The sequence below is a fragment of the Melospiza georgiana genome, chromosome 3, assembly GCF_028018845.1.
Source record: "Melospiza georgiana isolate bMelGeo1 chromosome 3, bMelGeo1.pri, whole genome shotgun sequence".
Taxonomy (NCBI): domain Eukaryota; kingdom Metazoa; phylum Chordata; class Aves; order Passeriformes; family Passerellidae; genus Melospiza; species Melospiza georgiana.
Genome location: NC_080432.1, coordinates 55,139,906 through 55,162,703, shown reverse-complemented (window position 1 = coordinate 55,162,703; position 22,798 = coordinate 55,139,906). Strand labels below are relative to the sequence as shown.

General features: G+C 42.9%; 1 protein-coding gene across 1 annotated transcript in view; it reads right to left on the bottom strand.

The window, feature by feature from the left end:
* Window positions 1–2,969: 2,969 nt before the first annotated feature.
* The window catches only part of PGBD5 (piggyBac transposable element derived 5), a 67,506-nt gene continuing 47,677 nt past the window's right edge, over window positions 2,970–22,798 (bottom strand). Inside the window, exons 5-7 of the mRNA XM_058019795.1 lie at window positions 18,302–18,499; window positions 12,341–12,446; window positions 2,970–10,867 (exon numbers count right to left, since the gene is read on the bottom strand). Coding sequence (XP_057875778.1) covers window positions 10,672–10,867; window positions 12,341–12,446; window positions 18,302–18,499 — 500 coding nt within the window. The 3' untranslated portion in view covers window positions 2,970–10,671. The remainder of the gene's footprint in view (window positions 10,868–12,340; window positions 12,447–18,301; window positions 18,500–22,798) is intronic.

The window sequence follows — 22,798 nt, the reverse complement described above, 5'->3', positions numbered from 1 at the left end:
ATAGACTAGTAGGCAATGAACTTTCCCAGTTCCTGAGAGTGATTTGCAATTTATTCTAGTGTGGCTGCCTGCAGATGCTAGTCTTATTCACAGCAAATAAATGTCTCTCCCTTCCCTGCTTTCCCTCAAACCTTTCCATTTTTTGGGGATTATCATTTGGCATCATTTTAGCTGACTGTTTCTAAATTTTGTATGAGTCCAGGAGAGATGGAAGAGGTTTGCTGTGCTGTTTCCTCAAAGGCTTTGAGACAATGTTGCCATCTTAAATCCTGCCTTGTTGCCCCTGGGGAGTCTGAATCTGGCAGGAGGAATATCTAGCATTTCTTTTAAGGTTGCAGTCCAGCCCTGAGCCATAGAAGTGGAAAAAGGAGCATGTTTTGGCTATGGCACCTCGGTGTCTTCACACTGCAGTTGGTGCCAGCTGCAAGGGCTGCACTGCGGGAAGTGAGTCTGTCTGCTCAGGGGAGATGATGCTTATCCAAGTTTGTGGATTGCCAATTCCCCCTGAACCTGAGAATGTCCACTGCTGCTGCTCTTGCTTCTTTGATGAAGGACAGACTGCAGATTCCCAGGCAAAATCTGTGACCGGAAACAATCTGCAAAAAGAGCTGTAGTAAAATACATGAATCCCATGCCAGTATCGCTGGTGCAGGTGTTCTGAAGAATCCTGCCCAAGCCCTCACCTGGGGAAGTGGGAATATCAGAGAAGTGAGAGAGGTTTCTGGTTTCTCAATTCCCATCACCTTTTGTGTATTGATTTCTTAAACTCTCATTCCCAAGACAGAACTGTGGCTGTGCAGTAATCTAAGGGAACTGCTGCATGGAGACTGTCTCTAAAAAGAGAGGGGAGATAGCTTGCTTTACAGGGATCTGATGAGATGCCATTCATTACTGCCTGTAAAGTGCTTTTTCAAATCTCGGGTGAGGGTGCTTTAGGAGAGTCTGTGCTTTGAGTTGGTGACAGCTGGGGGTGTCCTCTGCAGTGTCTGTGAGGTGGCAGCTTTATTCTCTCTGTTCCTCTCTGGAGACAGAGGGACAAGTGGAACAGGATATTGGAAAACACTGCAAAAGGGCACGTTACGTTTGGCTTAATTAATAAAGACCATGTTGTTGGAATTAATTGCGAATTCTCCTGAGAATAATTTCACAGGAGATTGAGTTACTGTAGGCCCTGGCCTGATCTGAGTGGATGGCAATGTTGTAAATGACAGCACCAAGGTAACGTGTGTGTCTGTATCAATCAGATCCTGGGTTTCATAATTTCATAAATTAAATTCCTTCTTTTATTCAATTAGTGTGCTAAAGACGATTTGCATTGCTTATTGTACCTCTGATGGCGTGGCCTGATCAGACACAGCGCTAGCTCAGGTCACAGCACACCCAGGGAACAAAATGCTGTGCTGCTGGGGGCGACTCCGCAGCCGTGCCAGGGAACAAGGAGAAACCCTCCTTTGCTTTATGGCACAGCTGCACTCTCAGCTGGTGTGTTGCTGCTCTCCCTGCAGGGGCCTGTAATCCTCTCCTTGGTGCCTCCTGCTGTGTGTGCCCAGGGAATGATGCAGGGAGGCTCCCGTGCGGGGCTGTTCCCGTCCCAGGGAGCCCTGCTCTGAGCCAGGTCATGCTGATCCATCACCCTGACGGTGCACCCACACATTTCCAGGCTCTGCACTCCTTTGGGAAGAGCCAGCCCCCACGCTGAGCTGCAGGCACGCAGGGGTTTGATCGCTCCTTCAGCGTGGATGTGACGTCTCACAGCAGAAACTCGTGAGTTCCTCCCCTGCTGCTCAGCAGTGACTGCTGCGGTGCAAAAAACACACAGCAAAGGGGAAAAGGAGCCTGTTTCTTGTGTGAAGGGGACAGACTGTCTTTCAAACCAGCATTAAAAAGGGCTGCCAATGCAGCTACTTACATGTTGAAAAGGTTTCTGAGATCTTGGCTGTGTTGAACAGCCAAAATCTCTTGTGTCCCCTTTTGTGATACTAAGCAATTTCACAAAAATAGTCTCTGATGGACTGGGTCCATAAAGACATCAAATAGGTCAAGGGGATTGTTGCTGGTTGCTTCTGTTAATGTTTTCTTTTCCCTGGAATTCTGGCTTTTTCTTAGTACAGCTTAGGTGCAAACTAAATTCCTTCATGTGGAAAATCCAAGATGCTATGAAGAAACACCCTGAGCAAATCAGACAAATCTGAGCAAACCAGACATGGCAGCCCGACAGAGCCCGGCCAGAGGTCAGTGTTGAGCCACACTCACACACCTGGAATGCTGGGCAGCCTGGTCCCAGTGGAGCCTTTGCAGCCAGGGGAAATGAGGGACACAAGGCATGGGGGACTCCTTTATTGTGGCTGCTGGCAAAGACCGACTGTAACCCCACTCCTGTCTTCTTGCAAGGCTTCTGCTGCCTTGTGGAATAAGGTTTAAACCAGGTCCTACCAACCTGCTGACCGGGAGCTGTGAAACAGCAGCCATCTGCAGATCACACATGCCTGATTTTTCCTGCAAATGCCACTCAAGTGGCATGCAGGCCATGGGTTTGGTGGGTACCACTGGTGGTACAGACAATGCTCACCGGGAAGAGCCAGAGCAGTGAGGGCAAAGGGCTGGTTCTGTTCAGTGTTGATATTTGAGAGCTGGGACAGCTCTCCCTGTCCTTGTGTCCGCCCTGCTCTGCCCTGAGATGCCTGTCAGGGTCAGAATGGCATGGCAGGGGGAGACAATGGTCCCCTTTCCTATGTCTGTGTGCTGACTACACTGAAAGGCTTTTTCAAGTCAATTTTTTCTAAAGAAAATGCCTTTGTCCCCAGTGGCTGGACAGAGACGGTAGGTTTATGTTTCTGATGGTCTTAGAGTGTGAACCTGTAACTTATCTTGCAGGATATTCTCTACATCCTTTCACTTAGGCACCCAGAGCATGACCAAACATCTTCCCCACATATTTCAGAAAAGAACAAGACAGGAAAAGCAACGGGTAATATATTTGACTGTATTTCAAAGTTGTTGATTGTAAACAAACTTTGTTGAAGAAATAAAATCACATGACAAGATATCAGAGTGATACTATAAATCAATTTTGTTATTGTTGCCACACTTCACATTTTTGGAACTCGGAATTCAGCTTATGGTGTACAAAATTTGTAAAAATTTATTGCAAGCGTGCCTTTGTGTAGAACAAAACTGGTGTCACAAAAGTAGTTCCCTGTCCCATGCAGAAACACAGCTGTGTGTCTCTTACTGTGAAGAGGTCACACACCTGCATTTCCTGAAAGACTTGGCTGTTATAAAATTGGTCTGAGAAGATTTTTAAAAAGAAAAAAAAAAAGTAATTTGCAGTGTATATTTAACCTCTGTAATTTATGCTTTCAACAGAAATCTTCAGAATTATAAAGAATATGGAATTTGCAACAGAACCGCAGCTGCTGATGGTGTGAGCACAGCCCAGTGGTCTCGAAAGCACTCAGCCTGCTAAGGCCCATCTTCGCAAGTGGAACTGTCACTGCATTTGATGGAATGTAAGTTGCACACATTGAAAAATAAATGAAAACAAAATGTCAGTGGGGAGACTCCTTCTCCAGAATCCCCATTGTTCCTGTTTCTAGTGTGGTGCTTCCACAGTCTGTAGCTTCCATGCTGTGCTGACATGCAGCAGTGCTGTGACTCCAAGGCTGACGACTACGGAACACGTATAGCCTAAGGAAAGGCATGGAGTGAGGCAGGGATGTAGCCAAAGCAGGGTTTGTGTTACTCAATAAGCTGTGCAGACTGGTTATGTTAAACATCAGCCTTTTCTTTAATTCAAAGGCAGCAGGAGAGGGGGGTATACATGCTGGAATGATGAGAGTTAGAAGGGATCACCTGGCTCCTCTCTCTACATGAGTCCATCCTCTGAACTTTCTTCTGCCTTCTCAAACCCACTGTTGAACTCCTCCATGTGTCTGTGTCTACATCCCTCCATGCTGATTAGCCACACCTTCACAGGACCAGAATAATCGCTGGCGTAAACCTGAGTTTTGTTATCTCTGATACCAACCCCAGACCATGGGATCAAACTATTTTTTTTATTTCAGTACTGAAATGCCAGGCAAATATTTGGTTTATATCTAGAAGAAAAATCCAGGTGGCAAAATAAGTCAGAGAGACCTGCGAACTGTTTTCCATCAAATGAGCAACTATGTTTCACAGAGACATGCAAATTGTTCAGCAGTCATGTTTTGCAAATGCCTTGACACAGATTATTTGAGAAGAAGACCACAAAGTTACTTTGACACAAGTGGGTTGGGATTCTGGACAGCTGAACCTAGTGTGCTGTGCTTTGCTTTTAAACTTCCAGGCTTATTGAGGGGAACTAGTGGAAACAGGTCAAAATTCTCTGAATGCCAGAGCACACTGTAAATACTTGAAGTGTGAAAGCATTTGCCACAGTGTTTATTTTAGAAACAGAGTTGCAAGGGCTGGGAGCAAACTGCATAGGCCTGGAATTTTCCCTTTCCTAGAAAACCTTCTGAGACCAACTTGACTATGAAGTCTGCTTGTCCAAGGAGCTTGGATTGCAAATTGTGATCTTGTGTCTCCCCAGCTTTTTTCCCCCGTCAGGTCCTGCCCATCATGGTCATGCAGCACAGCACGACAGTCCTCTCCCTCTGGGTTCCTCACCCAGGGCCCCCAGGCATCCAAGGCTGTTCAGGTACAGCAAATGATGCTCTCCTGGGTCTAGTTTTCACACTGCACATCATGTGGACCACTCTGACATCCAATACAAGCAATTATTACTTCAAAAGAGTGATACAAAAGGGATTTATCACTTAAGGCCTTTTAGTGATACCTAACAGCTGTTCACCAAACCCATCAGAGTGAAAGGGCTTCAAAAACAAAGCAAAACACAAAGAAAATCCCCAGACCCTGTCAAAGGTCTCTCTATGACAGCAACACAGAGCTGAGGACTATTACAGACATGCCAGCTGGAGCAGTGGGTGTGGTGCTGCTGAAACCTCTTTGGGGTCCATCCAGACCTGCTAGGACAGCACTAATGGGGAAAGCAGACAACACCTTCACAGTGATTGCAATCAGAACAGCCTGCAGGAACAATACCCTGTTTCATCTGAGATCTGCAAAACAGCAGAAAGGACCAGCAGAGCAACATTACAGAAGTAAACTGAAGGGCCAGCTCTGTGCTGTCAACCCTTCCACACTGACCAAGAACCTGCAGGATGCTTTGGATATGTTCAAAGTGCAAGGAATGAGGGAAGCAAAGGAAAGTGTGTGGCAGGAAGCTTCTCCAGGGCTAGATTTGCAGAGGCAAAGCTGTCACTCAGAAGAAGAGGAAGAAATCCTTTTTACAAAGCACAGCTGTTCTCAACTGTTTCCCAGCAGTGAGGTGATGATATGAAGGTGCTACCAGTTCATGATGCTTCTGATGCTTACAAAGGTAAGTTTAGGAAGAGTTGTGACAAGAATGAATATGTATCAAGTAGCACTGATGACAGGCTTGCTTATGAGTAGATGATGTGATGTGCTGGTGCAAGTATCCTAGTTAACAGCAGGCCAAATATATACCTGTCTTGGGTTTAGAGTTCCTTGCCCTTGTGAAACTGTGAACAGGCCTTTGACACTTCAATGTTTTCCTCAGTCAGACTGAGATGAGCTTGTTTTACAAATAGCCAATCTTACATCAATCCGAGCACAAAGGAAGTGCCATGGCAAACTCCATTACAGAGGTGGATGGAAGACTTCATATTCCATCTAAGCCTCAGTGACTTTTCTTAACTCAGTAATTATTTGTCTGAATTTCACACTGATTACTGAGCTATTGCAGGGCTTCAGATTTTCCATATATCTAAGTTCCTCTAGGCTTGTTGGGCTCCTACATTTTATCAAATTGTCTCTTACCTTTAGTGCAATTTGGTTTGAACTCATGCCAGCCTGTATGAAGGAACCTGTGCTAAGTGCCACAGCCCTTACTTAGGGGGAAATGATATTTGGCATACTTTCATTTCTAGTTAGGAAAAGTGCTTTTGAACAAGAACCAAGTCATTGAAAACATAGAACATGGTATTAATTAGCAGGAGAGCAAACTCCACTTTGCAGTTTCATCAGCCCCCTTATCTGTGCTGTGCCTGGGTGTCTGGTAGGAAAGGAAAAGCTGTGATAAGCTAATGATGTCTCATGAGTGCTGAGGTTGTTACAACACTTTGCAATCCTTGCTTGGAAAGTACCAGAGATGCACAGAATTATCAGAGCAGCATAATCCCCCAGTCCCCCCCTTGTCAGTGGAATCAGCACTACCACAAGGGCACTAAGGAATGGAAGAATGAGATACTGGAGGTTTCTTTCACTACTCACTAACTCAAGACAGATTTCTAAATAACTTTTAGAAAGAAAGTAACATCTTTGGGGGGAAAAAAAGGCCACAGAAATATATCTGGAGGTAAAGAACAGGAATGCTGTTTTTGGGTTGCTAAATTCAATTTTCTCTAGAAATTACCTGAAGAAAAAAAAGTTGTACTTCTATAAATTATGATTCCTAGACTATTTGTATATAGAAAGGTTGGGGATAGAGAATAGAAACAGAAAATGGAGATGAGATTTCTTTAAATTGTGCCCTATTGTCAAGTGTACAGATGGACTGAAGTAAAAAGTGGCAGAATTCCTGCAAGCCCTTGAAGCATTTTTCAACAGAGACAACAGTGGAAACCACTTCCGAGTGGCTTCTAAGCTCTGGCAAGTGTGGCATTACACACTGGGAAAAGAAATGTTTTCCAAGAATGGATCGTGGCATGACAGACATTTCCTGAAAGTAGTGTGCATAGAAGGTGGTTGGTATGTCCTACTGATGGTCTCGGTTCTTTGAAATAAAGTTTGCATACCATGAACAAGTAATTATCGGTTCTTAGAAGTACAGTTCTAAACAAGTAAGTATCAGTTTTTAGAATGTCAGTGAAAATTCAATTAAGCAGGAGAGAAAGGAGCTATGCTGTGCTCCCTTCACTACTTCAGTGTCGAACTTCTTTTTTTTTTTCCTGAAAAAGTTTAGAGACATTCCTCTGTGACTTGGTTGGCATTTTGACTGCATTTTACCTACTGCTAAGTTCTCAGATCTCTTACCCAGATTGTCTTAAGGCTACAAACAAACCAAACTATAATTTCACAAGCTATTGCACAGTTAGACACACACACACACACTATAACGAGCATCCTTGCACTACTTTGAGACTTTTCCCCCCCCTTTAATTAGGGAGAGGCTTTAATGTTACAAGCAGGTGGGGAACCAAATCTGAGTAAGCCAGTTTGCAGTAAAGGAAATAATCCTGCACAGGCTGAGCTGCAGTTGACAAACTTAGCCTTTTAAAAATTATCCTATATCTTCCTTAATTACTTTGCCTTGGTTGTAGTAACAGAAAAAGTGCAAGATGCTTCTTCAACAAGGAGAAATCTTCATTTTCCCCAACCCTGTCCACTTCCAGTCAATAAAAGGAGAAGATGAGGGGGAAGAGTCATCTGTAGATATAGACTACACTTTGGTGGCTTTTGCTTGTTGGCTTCAAGAGCCAAAATTCAGATATTTTGTACATACAAATATATATAAATATTTTTGCTTACTTATGGAATGTTTGTGCATGATAAGAACAACAGTTCCAAATGATGAGGGATGTTTAAGGCTAAGAAAATGAAATTCATTGCAAAGCTATAATTTTGTTTTCATTTTTCTCCTTTATAAAGGAGACCAAAGCATCTTCCCTGTAATAGTCAGCCACTGTGTAATCCCCCGTCAACACCAATTCTAGGGAAAACTACTCAGGACCCAGTCCCTGAGGCAAAAAGCTAGGATCTCATGATTTGAGCTCAAGTAATCCGCATAATTAACTTCATACATTGGTGAAAAATTAAATATTTCAAGGCCTACAGCCATCCAAAAAAAGAAGAGGCATTTTCTGTATGGGATGGCCTAGATCCAGGCCTTTAAGCATACACAGTTATGTAACAATTGGCCAAGGGCTCCAGATTTATCCCAGGGGCTTACAGCGTAGCTGGAGAGTGGTCTGCCTACTCCTCAGAAATGCCAAGTGGCTCCAAGGTGGTCTTGGAAACCATCCCATGTCTGCTGGGGGCATGGGTATCCTGCACATAGCCCAGCATGGCATGGGAGTGTAAGGAAGCCAGACTCTTCATTTAAGCCATCCCATCAGTAAAGTTCCAGCCATACTTTTCCTTACTGCCCCAGTTTCAACTACCATATAAATTTATGGGATATAATGAGCTAGTAGCTACACTTCCTGATCCAATATAGGCTGGCATTGTATGAAGCAGGGAGCAATAAGAACACTCTGTGAAATTTCCTGAAAAAAAAAAGAAAAATATAGGTTTATATTGCTGAACATTTATTTTTCATGCTTCAGGCTAGCTGCTGTCTCCCTTCCAATACTTACAAGACTGACAAGAACCAGCTATCAAACACACTCAGTCTGAAGAGGGGTGGGCTCAGTTCTCTGCAGGGTCAAGAAATTCTGAACTCATCCTTGAGTTCCTGTGCAGCTTGGCATTGTCAAGGGCTAGAGTGGTACAAACCCACCTCCTTCTTTTGTGGTTAGGAGGCCTCAGTGCACAGTTTTGTCCTTTCTCCCATGTTTCCAGGTGGAGATCTTGTGGACTGAGCAGTGAAAAGGATGCTTAGGAATCTCGCTGCTGTTCATTGTGCAGCTAGCAGGCAGAGCAGGATGTGTGGGACAGGCTCCAGGCTGTCCAGAACCACCATGGAGTCAGCCATGGCCATCCCCTTCTCTCCTTGCAACCAGGTGAGATCTGCCTCTAGGTCTATGCCAAACAGTAAGACTTTGGTAGAAACAGAAAGGTGTCAGTGCAAGGATACTCCATGGGCTAGTCATTCATTTACTAACCCCTGCTGGATTCTTCCTCTCTTATTATTTACATGTTATGCATTTGCATGTCATAAAATGATGAAATATGAGGAGTTTGCAAATTTATGTTGGTTACCCTCTACTGCCTCTGGTCAGATAGATGCATGTAACCTGCTAAGATTTACACTGATGAATCAATCATTCACTCCATTCCTCTTGAATCAACTCAAGTCATTCTTTGGGAGTAAAACTTTCAGGCTTGAGTCCTCTAATCAACGTGGTTTTCTGCCCTGTAAGTTAATGCAATTCTGTTTGTGCCCATCACTGCTAACCTTCAGAATACAGAGGTTTTTGATGATTGAGTTGTGGACTGAAATCAATAAAGTGTAGAGGGCAGGGTAGTAGTTCCCTTCAGTATTGATTCCCTCATTTCAATCATACCTCTCTCTCAGCATTTATTTCTGAAACTCCAGTGGCTTTCAGATTCCACGAGCACCAACATGGCCTTGACCATCAGCTCATGATGATGCTTGTCTTCTACAGTGTCACTAGGAACACAAGAACTCTTTGGGCTTGCTCTATTTTAGCAAGGTTTAAGGTTGGTTGCAACTGGACTTCTTTCCTTTTCTAAGACACAATGCTACGTTATTTTGCTAAACATGTAATCTGCGTAATTACAACTACTGTGCCAAGCCCTGAACTCTACCAAAAGGAATTCCTACAGAACACCCCACAGTGATAATGGGAAAACCTTGGCTATTAGTGACTTTTTTTCCTGCCAACCGTGCACCAAACAAAATTCTAAAGTGGACCAAAAAGGTCTTGACAGTTACCAAAGAAAAAGGAAGAAATTATTGTTCTTAAAACTTTAACAGTCCATTACATTAGCTTTTTAAGCAACATTTAAGATACAGTTGAAATCAAGAAAAAAATCTAGTTGGTATATTTTGATTTCTCACCTGTACACTGACCGTGGCAGTTAAGATGTGAGGCAGTATTACTTACTGGTTTACTCACTGTTAATTACAGTAATTAACAGTAATTAATACGTACAGTGTTAATCACTGTTTGTGTAAAAAAATGTTTCATCATGGTGAAAAAAGAAAATCACTGTAATGTATTTGTCATTTTAAATTCACTAATGTACTTAGTTTCTCCTACTTTTCCTGTGTTCTAACTGGGATCAAATTGTTGTTATGTTACATTAATAAAAACGAAGGGGGAAAAAAAAAACCCACAGAAAGAAGAAATCATGACTGGTCCTCAGTTCCTGGCTGCCTGCCTGTGAAGGTGGTGTTTGTGCAGAGCCTGCTGCAGTGTCCCTGCTCCGCCTGTCCCAGCGGAGGACAGCAGCAGCAATGGGACGGCAGCCGCGCTCAGCCACAGCCCACGGGGCAGCTGCACGGGCTTGTCCCGGGATTTAGCAACTCCCAGGAAGGTGCAGAGTTTCCTGTAAGGCCCATCTAGGACTGCTGAGCTGTGCCAGCTTCTGACAAGCTCTTGGCCCAAGAGGAACTTTACAAGATGACCCTGTTCAACAAATAGCATTGAGATGACGGCTAATTGAAGTCTGTTTTCAGTGTACAGATTCCCACAGGGCATTCACATATGCAATTTTGTGTCAGCTTTTCCAGTGGCACTTTCTGCATGAGATGTTTACATCCAGCTGATACTAGGAACAAAGTTTGCACCTCTCTAGTGGCATCACTTGGCATTTTTGGATGACAGCACTGGTGGTGTCACAAGTTCCTTGCTTTGCCGCTCCAGGTGTGGTATCTTCTGCTTTCCCTCCAGCCCCTGCCTACGCCACCAAAGCAAAGCATCAATGGGTGGGTGAGGTGTCCTCCAAGCCCAGAAGCTCCTTTACAAGTCTTTCACCAAACTGTGCACGGCTGTACCTTGTCACATGGTAGGCCTCTGACATTTTGTAGAGGATGTAGGCATTATTTATAGCGATGCTGATGGCAAACCAGAACACTTGTTGCCAGGTCTTGTTTGGTTTGTGGGAAATGAAATACCTAAAAGCCAAGAAAAGAGGGGAAAACATTGTTCAGCCAAACAATTGCGGCTGGGATGCAAGAAATCACCCCAAAGATCCTGCAGTCCCAAAGGAGAAGCAGACATGGGACTTAACACCTGGTTTAAGTATTATTTAAAGAAATTTTGTACAACATATTTGACAGACATTAACAGCAAATTTACACAATTTTGGACATTTCTGGTACTATGTAAAAGAGCAGACCTCCTTGCTCTCAGAAGCAAACTTCAGCAATAATCTCACCTCTGTATCACTCCATGTAAATAAGAGTACTGATAAATATTCCTTGAGCTCACCCATGACAAATATCCTTGTGATAGGAGATGTAGGTCTGAATCCCTTGAATTTGTAACTAAAAAAAAAGCCTCAGTCACATTACATTACAGTTTTGGGAAGCTTGCTGATGCTTTTCCTCAGGTTTATTGTGAGCAAAGGATGATTGCTGCTGCTGCTGTCAACAGTAGGTGGGAGGATGTGGGGGCAGAGCGAGAGCGTACACTGCTGGTAGGTGGACCACAAGGCAGAACTAGAAAGGACTGACATCTTTATATTTAGGTTCTGACTAATTCTAGGACTGCCAGAATATTCTCTCTTCAGTCATAAGATTTCCCATTCTCCCATTTTCCTACTTTCATTTTTTTAGTAACCATTTAAATCTACTACCCCAGCTTTTTTCCACATTGATTTCCTCAGACCAGATCCCAACATCATCCTCCAGCAACCATCTCCTCTCCTCTTTAATATATTCTACTGAATTCTTGCTGCCTTGCCCGGAGCTGGCTTGGAAAATCTGTGCTTTTTCTCTTTTCTCAATTTCTAGTTCTTGAAATCTTCTGTACCTCATTGCTATTCCCACAGCCAAGCTTCACTACTGCTATTCTTACTCCCTGCTGTTCCTCCCTGCTACATTAAGAGCTAACACTGAGGACACCAACTGGAATTCAGGAGCCAAAAGTTCTACATTCTGTCTCTCTTTGTGTAGATCAGCTCTACATGCAGAACTGAATGTCTTTTTCCTTCTGGCTCCAGGTGATGCAAATATCACCAGGACAGATTATAAACTAAACAGCAGCTACTGCTAGAGGTGGAGAGCTGAGCTAGCCTGAGAGACGTGTGGGGCTGGTAGACCCTTGCTGAATTCTCTATCAGTCTGCTGGCTCATCCTCCCATCACTTCTTAAAGGTCATTTATAAGATGCAAAGGACCTGTGTCTCAAAATTTCTTTTTTTTTGTCTGATGGATGGGTAGACGGAGCCAAACCAAGACCAGCAATGTAGTTCCTGCTTTGTGCAGAGCCAGTATCTGATCTTTGATTTAAACAGAAGTTCTGTCAGAGAATCAGTGACAGCAGCATTGGGCCCTCACATGCAGCTCAACATGAACAACTCAAACCTTGCAGAAACAGAGAAGGTGTGAAAGAGGTACACACAAACATGCACATCTTCTTACTTACTTGCTGTATTTATCATCATATTTGCAGATATAGCTAAGGTGAGCAGCAAAGGCTTCAACTGCCAGTGGGCATGGAATTTCTCCGCTTTTTCTCTTAATTATAACTCCTGCATCAATTAGAAACATAACAGTTTTAAACTGACATCATAATTCTAGCTACTGAAAAATATGTTTTCTATATATGGCTTATAAAATAAACATTATTGACAGTTTTCCCCCTAGAGCTGGAAAATTATCTGTAGCAGAGATGCTAATTTGATTTCTTTTCCCACAGCTAGTACATTGAACAAGTGGAAGTAGAAGAAGAGGGATCATTTTGTAGTTGGAAATGAAAAGGTGTTAGACACAAACATCTTTAGCATACATTCAAAGGAACTCACACATTCCTGTAGTCCCACAGCAGCCCCCTATAGACAGTGTTAATCTCTCCTTTTTTGGGTTACAAGAAGTTGTGGTCACCTCTAGAGCAGTAACTTGCTGTTACGTGCTTTGAATTCTGGAGGTCCCAAATTAGTCCCTTGAAATTAAATCCTTTGCTTATCTCCACCCATGGGGGCCAACAGGGGAGCTTCTCTTCCCTGGGTGCCAATTGACACAGAGAAGAAAATACAGTGAGAAGGGGCCAGCTGGCTGAACTCAGGAAGAGAGAAGTGAGGCTGGCGGGTGATTGTGGTCTCAGAAATGAAAAGCAGCCTCCTTCCAGCTGTGGGGAGCCAGAGCTCAGAAGTACCCATAGGTTGCTCACTGGAGCTGAGCACACATTTCTCTGCCTGCAAGTGCTGTTTCCTGTCCTGTCTCCACAGCTGGCTTGGTAATTCAGCTCATCATAGGGGATGGCCATCCTGCCTACTCCAGAAATCCATGGAAAGTCAACAGGCATCACCCTGCAGCCTTCTACCAACCACTTTTTGCACAGGCAGGTGCTAGAGCAGGTTACTCCAGAAATCAAGTCTATCTTTGACCTGGCCTTATCCAACACTCCTGCAATATTTGTAAGTCCAATGTCTTCCTAAGAAACTCCTCTAACTCTTTTCTGGTGTATTGCTCCTGGAGAAAGCTCCCTGTAGGAAGGAAGGGTGGGTAAAACAAACTTGGAGCATGTTCCCTAACTTTTGATGTTATGCCCCCACAGGTTTCAGTCGTGGGCTCTCCAGGGTGTGGAGCACCACTTACTCCATGGCTATGGCACACTGCTCAGTGAGGCTCCCTTCTCTCAGGTACAACACTATTTTGTCCAGGTCTAGAGAAGCACAGGGCTGGTTGCATCCTTTCTCAGCATCATTTCAGGACAGGTACAATCCTTGGCTTTCTCATTTCTCAGTCTTTTCAGACAACTTCTTCACTTTCCTTCTGCCAACTCTTTTCCAATCAGCCCTTATATGCTACTCACGTTTTGATTACAGACTTCACCATTTCATTCCTCCAGCTGGAAGTCTCATTCAATCCATTATCTCTGTCAAGCCCCCTGTGCTGTCCTAGCTGGCAGACTCTATTTTGGAGCTAGTATGCGACATACTAAATGTCATGCTACAGCTGAGCCATGCAGAAATTTATTTGGGGTGTTTAAAGTCTGATTTTTCAAGAGTCCAAAATTATATTACCTCTGAATTGCTCAATACACTCTCCTTTCACCTCTGCCTCCTCAGGCTAGGTGTAAATGTAGCCCAAGGAGTGGGGGGGAAAAACCAATCAAACAAAGAAATTTCTTCATTACATTCATGTAATTATTATAGTGTGGTTTTGATTCTTTTAATGAGTCCTGCACGTATCTGGCCAGCATGAGGTAAAAAGAACTGATACACCACCAGCCTGCTGCATTAGTGCTGCAAAATCACTTGTCATCTCATCAGGGCAAGTCAGGGAAGGGTAAGTATGTTCCCAGTACAAGTGTTTAAAAAAAAATCACCTTCTTTCTCCTCTTGCTCTCTTCTCTTTCTTCCCCTTCTCTTCCTTTGGAGAATTTGTATTTCCTTTGCAATTTGCTTTGTATTCATAATCTTTAAAGGAATACATTGCAGTGGCAGAACCATATACTCCCTATCACTTTCTATTATATTCCCCATAACATTTCCCTGTTTTAAGAATATAAATAGCTGTAGAGGCATACTATTTTTAGCCTTTCCTAGGCTTGTTTGACAGCCATAGCCCACCTTCCCAGGGAAGACAACTGCCAGAGCTGGGTCATTCCTAGCTGCAGGTCTCTGTGGCACGTGGCCCTGAGCTGACTCATCGGCACATCCGATGGATGAGCCATTTCCCCTCCTGGTCCTCCCCCAGCACTGCTGTGTTCCCATCCCTGGCAGCACTCCAGGGAACACACCACCTGCACTGCAGCCACAGCCTGCCTTTGCTTCCATGCTGGAAAGGGTGCTGACTGCCGGCCTCCATCCTGTTACCATGGAAAGGCATCACCTTTTGGGTTTGGTGTTCTTTTAACCCTTTTTTTTTTTAATTTCAATTTCTAAGCTTTACGCTTGTGAAGCAAGGCTTGAGAAATACTACCTCAAATGAAACAAGCCAAAAAACAAAGGTTTACATATGTTTGTTTCCTGAAAACACGGATCCTAAGCCTATCTAGAGTAATGCATTTTTGAAAATGGGAGTCCCACTAATACCAGCACTTGCACTCATCTTGTCAAACCCTGAGATTTCATAACAGTATAGAAGAAGGGGCATTTCATGATCCAAGTGCTATCTGGATTTTTATCAGGACTTTGATTTCTTACAGCTCTTTATCAGAATTGCCAACATTCAGCATTGGACAAGGACTCATGATTGAGGTCTTCCCCATGGGGTCCTCCAGCCCCATCCCTAATCTCCCCATACTTGGACACAACCTCCTAGTCTCACAAAGGAGACATGGAAAAGGTAAATTGAAACTCTAAGCTTATCCATTCTTTGGATAAGGAAAGGAAACATGCTTTTTAACACCATACTTCTTTCCCCAGATTTTCCAATTCTGGGCCAATCTCAGAAGCTGATTTTTTCAGGAAACTGGACTGTCACCAGTCACCTGTCACTCCAGCTGCTCCTGGAGTAAGTACCACACAGAGAGTCAAACAACTGCTTCATACAATTGTGATTGCTCCACAACATCTCCCATCTTCTCACAAGTCACTTTTGAGATGCCATCTGCAGCTCTTTATTCCTTGCACATGTGGCCCAAGCTCTGTTTTCTATGCTTAGTTATTGACTGTTTAGCTTTTAAGTAGGGCTAGTTGGTGAAGAGCAGCTGTGGAAGTTCTTCTCAGAAAGAAGCTACTTAAAAAGATCTTGGGTTCAACAGTTTTTTGCTGAAGATGTAATTCTGGGCATCCTACTTGGGGGCCTGTGAGGGTGCTGCCTGCTCCATCCTGCTACATATGCAAGGTAGAAAAGATTGCAATTATCTCTAGAACACAATAATGGAGATGCTGAGGAAGTGGGCATCAGATCTAGAGTGAAAAACCAAAATGCAGCCTTATCCCACAGGTGGGGAGATTTCAACCAGGACACAGATGACCTGCTTTAGAGTAAGTTAACTTTTTAATCTCTGAGGGTCCCTATCTCTTTTGAATTCTCACTTCTTCTGTAATACAAGCCCAAGGAAAAATTAAAGCTTAAGAGCAATTAAAAATCTGACTGGATTTTGTTCTAGGCAGAAACCACATACTTGATAGCAGAGTAAGCAGGATATGTTTGCAAGACCAAAGGAATTAGATCCATCCTTGAGTATCTGAGATGATGTATTGTGACATGCTGGTTTAAAACATCCATTATAAATAATCTGCTTCATCTAAGAATATTATTCATAGATCTGCTCTGTCAAGTGTACTGCCCTCCTGGTGCCTGTGGCTTGGGTGGGATTTGCACTCCAAGTACAGGCAAGATTTACCTTCTTGACTTTTTTTAAAATAAATAGTTAATTATTAGCTATGTCCACCTCTTTCCTCATCCTAAGTGTTCTGTCCACCATCTCTTGCCTACTGTTTCTAAGGTTTTCTCTTCATGGCCTCCTCCAGCCCACGCACATTTACACTCAGCCAAGTGCAAATGCACTGTGCATCACCAGACAATCCCACTGGCACCAGTCTCTGTTCAACTAGGCCACATGGCTTTTAACCCTGTTTAACTACCTCCTCTCACATGAAACATGGGCTGAGCACGTCTGTGCTACAGGCCTGCCTCAAGCAGCACAGATTTCTCCTCCTCCTCCTCTATATATACATACCTTAGAGAGACTGGTAGTCCAGCTTCTCTTTGAGTTGGTTTAAACTCTCTTTGCTGCACTGACTTTAGTGATGCCAAATCAGAGGCAAGCAATCTGGTCTCTTGCCTTCCCACCGAGCTTCCATCTGTTCCCATGTCCCTGCTAGAGACTCTTTGCCCAGCATCACACTTTAAAAAGCCAGGCTCTGTTTTCTGCTCTGATTCACAGTGAACTATGTCAACTGTCCCAGACAGAATTTGGTGAGCAGTGAGTTGGGAAAGCCTTGTCCATCTCACACAAAGGTTGTAATCATAAATACCTCAAACATCACCAACAATCCCATTTATGCCAAAACAGACCCAAGTTCAATCACAAGCACAACAGCTCACACCTCCATGTCCTGCTTTTAAAGGATGCTGCCAGCACAGTCTGCTTTTGCTCCTCTTTTTAACAGGGCAATTAACACTGATGTTTACAAACAGAGTATTTTCCTAATATTTATGAATTATAATCAAATGCTCCATGCTAGTCTACAAAAAACAAGTAAGTAGTTTGTAGCAATAAGTCTTGTCCAGTTAGTGCTGCCGAATGATCTAAATCCAGCAAAAACCACCAGGGAAACAGCAGAAATCCTGATGGTGAAAGCCACTCATGGGGAGCTACATTACTTCAGAGACTGGCTTCAGCAGGGTGTTCAAGTGTCATACTTCCTTCTCCTAAATATTTCCAGCATTTGTGCTCAGACATCAGTCCATCTGAATCACCAAGTCCTCACTCTGCTGAGATGCCCAGCACAATTCCTCAGGATCAGTTCATTACTTTGCTTAGGCAAAGAGCCTTCTGGCAAAGCACTGAACAACACACTAAGTCAGCTTTTTCAGCTTACCATATAGTAATTCCAGGCCTTAGCTTTGCTTCTGTAATCTGTAAATACATGTGAGAGTTGCTTGGGATTCAGAAAATTAGTGCAGAAGATGCCTTTGAATTGGTGGCTTTGTATTTAAATGTTTATGTTATACTCATTTGTCTCTGGCAGTTAAACATAAATTTGAATTATAAAAATTCTAAGAAAGTGAAACAACATTCTCATTGAAAAACTCATTTCAGTAAGTTTTAGTCATTGCATTTTACCGAAGTTTCCAAATGTTCTTAAAACCATCTTATACTTTCAAAAAGGAAAATATTTCAGTAGTAAGAAGCTCTCTGTAATTATTCGAACTATCCAAATGATCTGTTTCGGTTTCTTTTCATTGACTGCCAAAATCAGTTTAACATACAGCAGGAAACCTTAATCATATCTACTTCTGGCAAAAAAGATACTTGTTTGTGACTAAGTTTTTACTAGATAAGAAAAATTAATTGTAGGATCTGCTTGGAGTTCAAAGTACATCATGACATTTATTAATTTTTCTGTTGTAGCAATCCTACAAGATGCTTTGCAAATGGAACTAATATTGTCTTATGCAGTAATCATCTTCCTTTTTCTGACCATCAGCAAAGATATAATCTTAAAACCTGAAAGGAAAGTGCCTCTACCAGCTCAGGCAAGGATGCTGCATTAGCAATAGGCTTTTTAACCTTTGTATGGGAAAGAAAGAACAGCTGTATGAAGATACAAAAGGGAAGTAATCACTACAGCTACTGTTTATCTAGGATGTATGATCAGTTACAATCAAGCTCTTTGTTCAGGGTTATTATCAATCTCAGTGACTCACTTTGGCTTGTGACATAAAGCATATGCACTTTGGAGATGAGAATAGGAATATTGCTTACCTTGTTGAACTGGGGAATAGGCGTTGGTCAGAAAACGGAAGTGCCCTTTATTGTACCAGCAAATCAATGACATGTTTCCCTTCATTCTTATTCTGTACTGTCCTCTGGACTGTGGAGTTGCAGAATTGTTCAGCATGGATGGAGGTAGGCCTGTGCAGTCACTCTTCCTGGTGCTCAGCAACCCACAGCAGTAAATCTCTGCATGTGAACAAACACGTTCCCTATTAGCAAGCCATTGCATGGACCTAGAGAGCAAAACCAGCAGAGCAAGCCTGAAAGACCTCTTAAAGAACTTCCCCTACAACCTTCTAGTCCAACATATTTGTCAGCCAATTGGTTTTCTTCTGTAATACCAAAGATTTGTGTCCTACAGACAAGTGCAGAAAGCCTGATCTCCTATGATGCTTTTAGTCACAATAATCTACTGCTTCACTGTGCTGCCACGATCTTGATTTTTAGCTCGATACTCCTCGCACCTGCATCATCTGCTTTGCTAAGGAAATCCTGCTTAAGCAGCTGGAAACCACGGAAACCAATGGTTGATTTAAAAAAATGCATATGCCAGAAGGATGGAGAAGATGGAAATTTCAGTGAAAACTGATTTTAGGGCACTGAAGCAAGAGCTGATCTTGTCCTGCAAAGACACCAGAGGCTCTTGCAGGCGACACAGTCTGTTGCTCACAGCTTCCTGGCTTTTTCATATGTGAGAGGCAATGAATAAAATCTAACACAACAAAATGCATCTCAATGCAGCCAGGCGGGCACAAACAAGGTTTGAAAACAACATTAATAACAATGCTTGAATTTTTCATTAGGCTGTGAAATAGTAACAGCCTGTTTCTGCTAGTCCAAGAGAAGCAGATCTTCTTGATCAAATTGTTCCCTGACTCAAAGACATCTTGGATGGAAATTTCCATGGTCTCCCTCAGGTTTGTGTTAACCCATTTGAGTAGAAAAAAAACAGTGGGCATGGAAGCAGGTGACATCTGTGCACATCTTGTGGTGGTTTAAAGCTCATCTGTCAGCTAAGTCTGCTTGATCAAATTTTTCATCCTGCTGAATTTTGCATTATATCCTTACAGTGAAAATACCAAGTCAGAATGCCATGTCTGGCTTCCCCTAAATATGTTACCTCTGTTCTTATGTTTCCATAAACATGTTACCTCTGTTCCTGGATTTCCATTTATGTGGCTCTTCTGCCTCTGTCTTTCTGGGAGCACTTAAGCTCTTGAGTGCAGGTGCAGCCTTTGTCCTCACCTATAGTGATTGGCATGCTGAACATGCCCTCAACAGCTCACAGACACTACAGGAATACTAATAAATTAATTGCATCTACTCATGCATTGGTCCAGTTGCTGAGGGCAGGTCTACAAAGAGCTACAGCTCTTCCATCAGAAATTTAAGACACTCATAAGAGAAGGTCAACTAACACAGCAATGGGAAAACTTCATTCTCAAGGGAGAAACCTGCACTCCACCAGTTATTTCTAATGAATTAATCAGTCCCTGGAAATCTGTAAGTTCCTTCCATAAAAGAAAATGAGAAAAGCCTGATGACAACAGGCTTCCAATCATTATAGAGGGAACTGCACCTCCAGTGGAAAGCTGATTTTTTATTTTTCTGTTTAAAAATTTCTTCTGTTGCTAAGAGGTACCCAAACAGTGTAGGTCATGTACCTGCAGACTATGCCATTAACATAGCAAACATTTATATTCTAGCCAATATTAAGATCTTCCTGCTTTGATAACAAACAAACCTGCAAAGAATTTCCTTAGCTGCCCAGAGTTTATTATTCATTGAAATGTGATACTTTTTCCAGGAGGCTGCAATGGAATAAAACCAAGCTAGTAACTACATTATTGTGCTAAAACTTCAAAATAGCAACAGCCATCTTTGAGATCCCATAATAATTAGTTGTAGCTTTTCCTTGTATTGTAGCAATAAGCCTGCAGAAAACTTCCAGCAGGTGTTCCACTCCTCTTGTAGAATAATGGGAAGCGTTTTCTCTCTAAGGAACACATCGTGTAGCCTTCCTGCTGTACAGCCCAGAAAAGTGCAGCACTTCTGCAGATTTACTAGCATCTCTCATCATGGATGAAACCCTTAATCTACTGTAGAGGTTTTTAAAATCACCCAGTTACTATAGCAATAGAAGCAATAAAAATTACACCCATCTGGCTCAATGAAGTTTTTGTCTGTAATTAAATCAGAATCACAACAGGTGTTTTCTGCACACACAAGAGTCAGTGGAAGCAGTTTGTTCTCTGGTCTTCTTAAGCTGTAGGTGCAATATAAATGAATACACCTAAGATAGTTCAGCAAAGAAGAGGAAGTGTGGTATAGTCACCCAAAACTCATTCCCAGAGTCTCCAGCCTCCAGAGAGCTTGTGCTGAAGCCTATTTCACCACATCTTCACTAATGCAGTTCACAAAGGCCATCAGGCTCGAGCTAATTCAGGCAAAAATACACATTCTGCAATCACTTATTCTGCATGCAACACTGGGTCAAGTCAGAGCTGGGAAACCAGGGTAGGACTGCTGTGGGGAGCAGAGGTGAATTTGTTTCAGTCTATGTGCTGGAGCTGCAGGATCCTGCAAACCTTGTGGGAATGCCACGGCCAACCAGGCTGGCAGTTCTTGCAGCTCTGCCAACACCAGCCCTTCTGCAGAACAGAGACAGCTGCTCCTCCTGGTTCAGAACATGCAGAAGAGACTTTCAGGGATCATATGTTTAAGGGAAGCATGGAACACAGGGCTTTAGGAGGTTTTGTCCTCTATAAAGGACAATTCTAATGCTTAGAGAGGGAACAAGGGATGTGACTATGAATGAATGTCACAGCAAATAGCAGTGACAGCTGCTCTGTCTGCTCACAGAACAGAGAATCTGGGGCATTTCAGAGCAGGTTTCCAGTTCTATTCAGAGGCCAGTGAAAGAAATTCTTTGTATGTCCCCTGAAAAAAAAGGTCTATTCAGGGTTTTGATTTTGAAAAAGATCAAAGTGCTATCTTATTTTCTGAAGTTTTCTCAGTTCTTGGTATCTTCACGTAGGTCTTAGAATTATGTTCACTGACATCCCTTTATATTACAAGGCACACTATTGTCTCCTGTGGTACAGTGAAGGTGCTACACCACAGGGTGTCAATAAAGAGAGAGAATTATTGTCTTTAACAATAATACATGTGTGGGATAGGGTGAGGAAAAGTGAATGATAGTTAAGATTTTACAAAATTTTTTTGTAGGATGACAGGATCCTGTGGATTAAAGAATAGTTCAGGCTGAAAAACAACTCAGGAGGTCTCTAGTCCCACCCCCTGACAGAGACAGGTGAGCTCTGAGGCCAGACAGTGCCATTCAGGGCTTTATCTTGTCTGGGCTTGTGAACTTCCAAGGACAGAGACTGCACAACCTGGCAGTCTGGGCATCCTGCTTCACTGCCCTCAGGAAAAATCCTGCATCTAGTCTGATCATCTTTTTTTCAGCCTAAATCTGTTATTTTTTGTCCTTCCACAATGCAGCACTGTAAAGAGCCAGCTCCATTCTCATGATTGGGTAGCATAAGGCCACTGCTGTTGCATCCCCCCAAAGCCTCTTCTCAACCTGAACAAGAACAGTTCCCTCCCCACAGCAGAGTATACTTGTATGCAGAGTATTCTTGCACTGGAGGCATGTTGTCTAAAACTGTAGGAGGCAATAATCACCTCCCTTGATCTACAGGCTAGACTCCTGTTAACACAGCTTGGGACAGTGCTGACCACCTTGGCTGCCAGCACACGCTGCTGACTCAGGTTCAGCATGCTGGTTACCAACACCCCAAGAATTCTGAAAGGAACTAATAGAGTTTTAGTGGGTGACTTTCCAGATTTTCCAGAATTGTCTTAAGGTGCCTTAAAACTTTCATGTTCCCAGAAAGTTTATGACTTCCAAGCATGAACTTATTTAAATATTTCCCTATTTCTCTGTTCATAGTCACAAAACCCCCAAACAAAATAAAGCAGTTATATCAAAACAGGACAACCCCTGTGGCAGGGAGGAATGACAAGGAGGACTCCATCTTATCAGAAGGATAACTAATTACTTGATTATACTATATTATTCTACACTATATTACATTATTTTACATTATATCTAAACTGAATCTGCCAAGCACTCCACTGCACTCCAACTGCAGAGAATCTCGTGACTGTCGGCCGACAGTCCCAACACACACACTCTTGGCCCTGACAGGCCAAGTGAACAAAACACCATCACTTTGGGTAAGCAATCTCCATATTGCATTCTACTTTTGCACAAACACAGCATAGAAAATAAGATAAGAATTGCTTTTCCTTTCTCAGAGGTTCAGAGAATGTGAAAACCAGAAATATTCTTAGGAAGAATTGTGCCTTGCTTTTCTCTGTGAAGAGAAATGTGGCGACAGAGTTAAGATCAATACCAATTTTTTTTTGGTTTTGGCTCTCAATGGGATCTTTCTACCACTGGTTCTGCTCTAGCCCAGA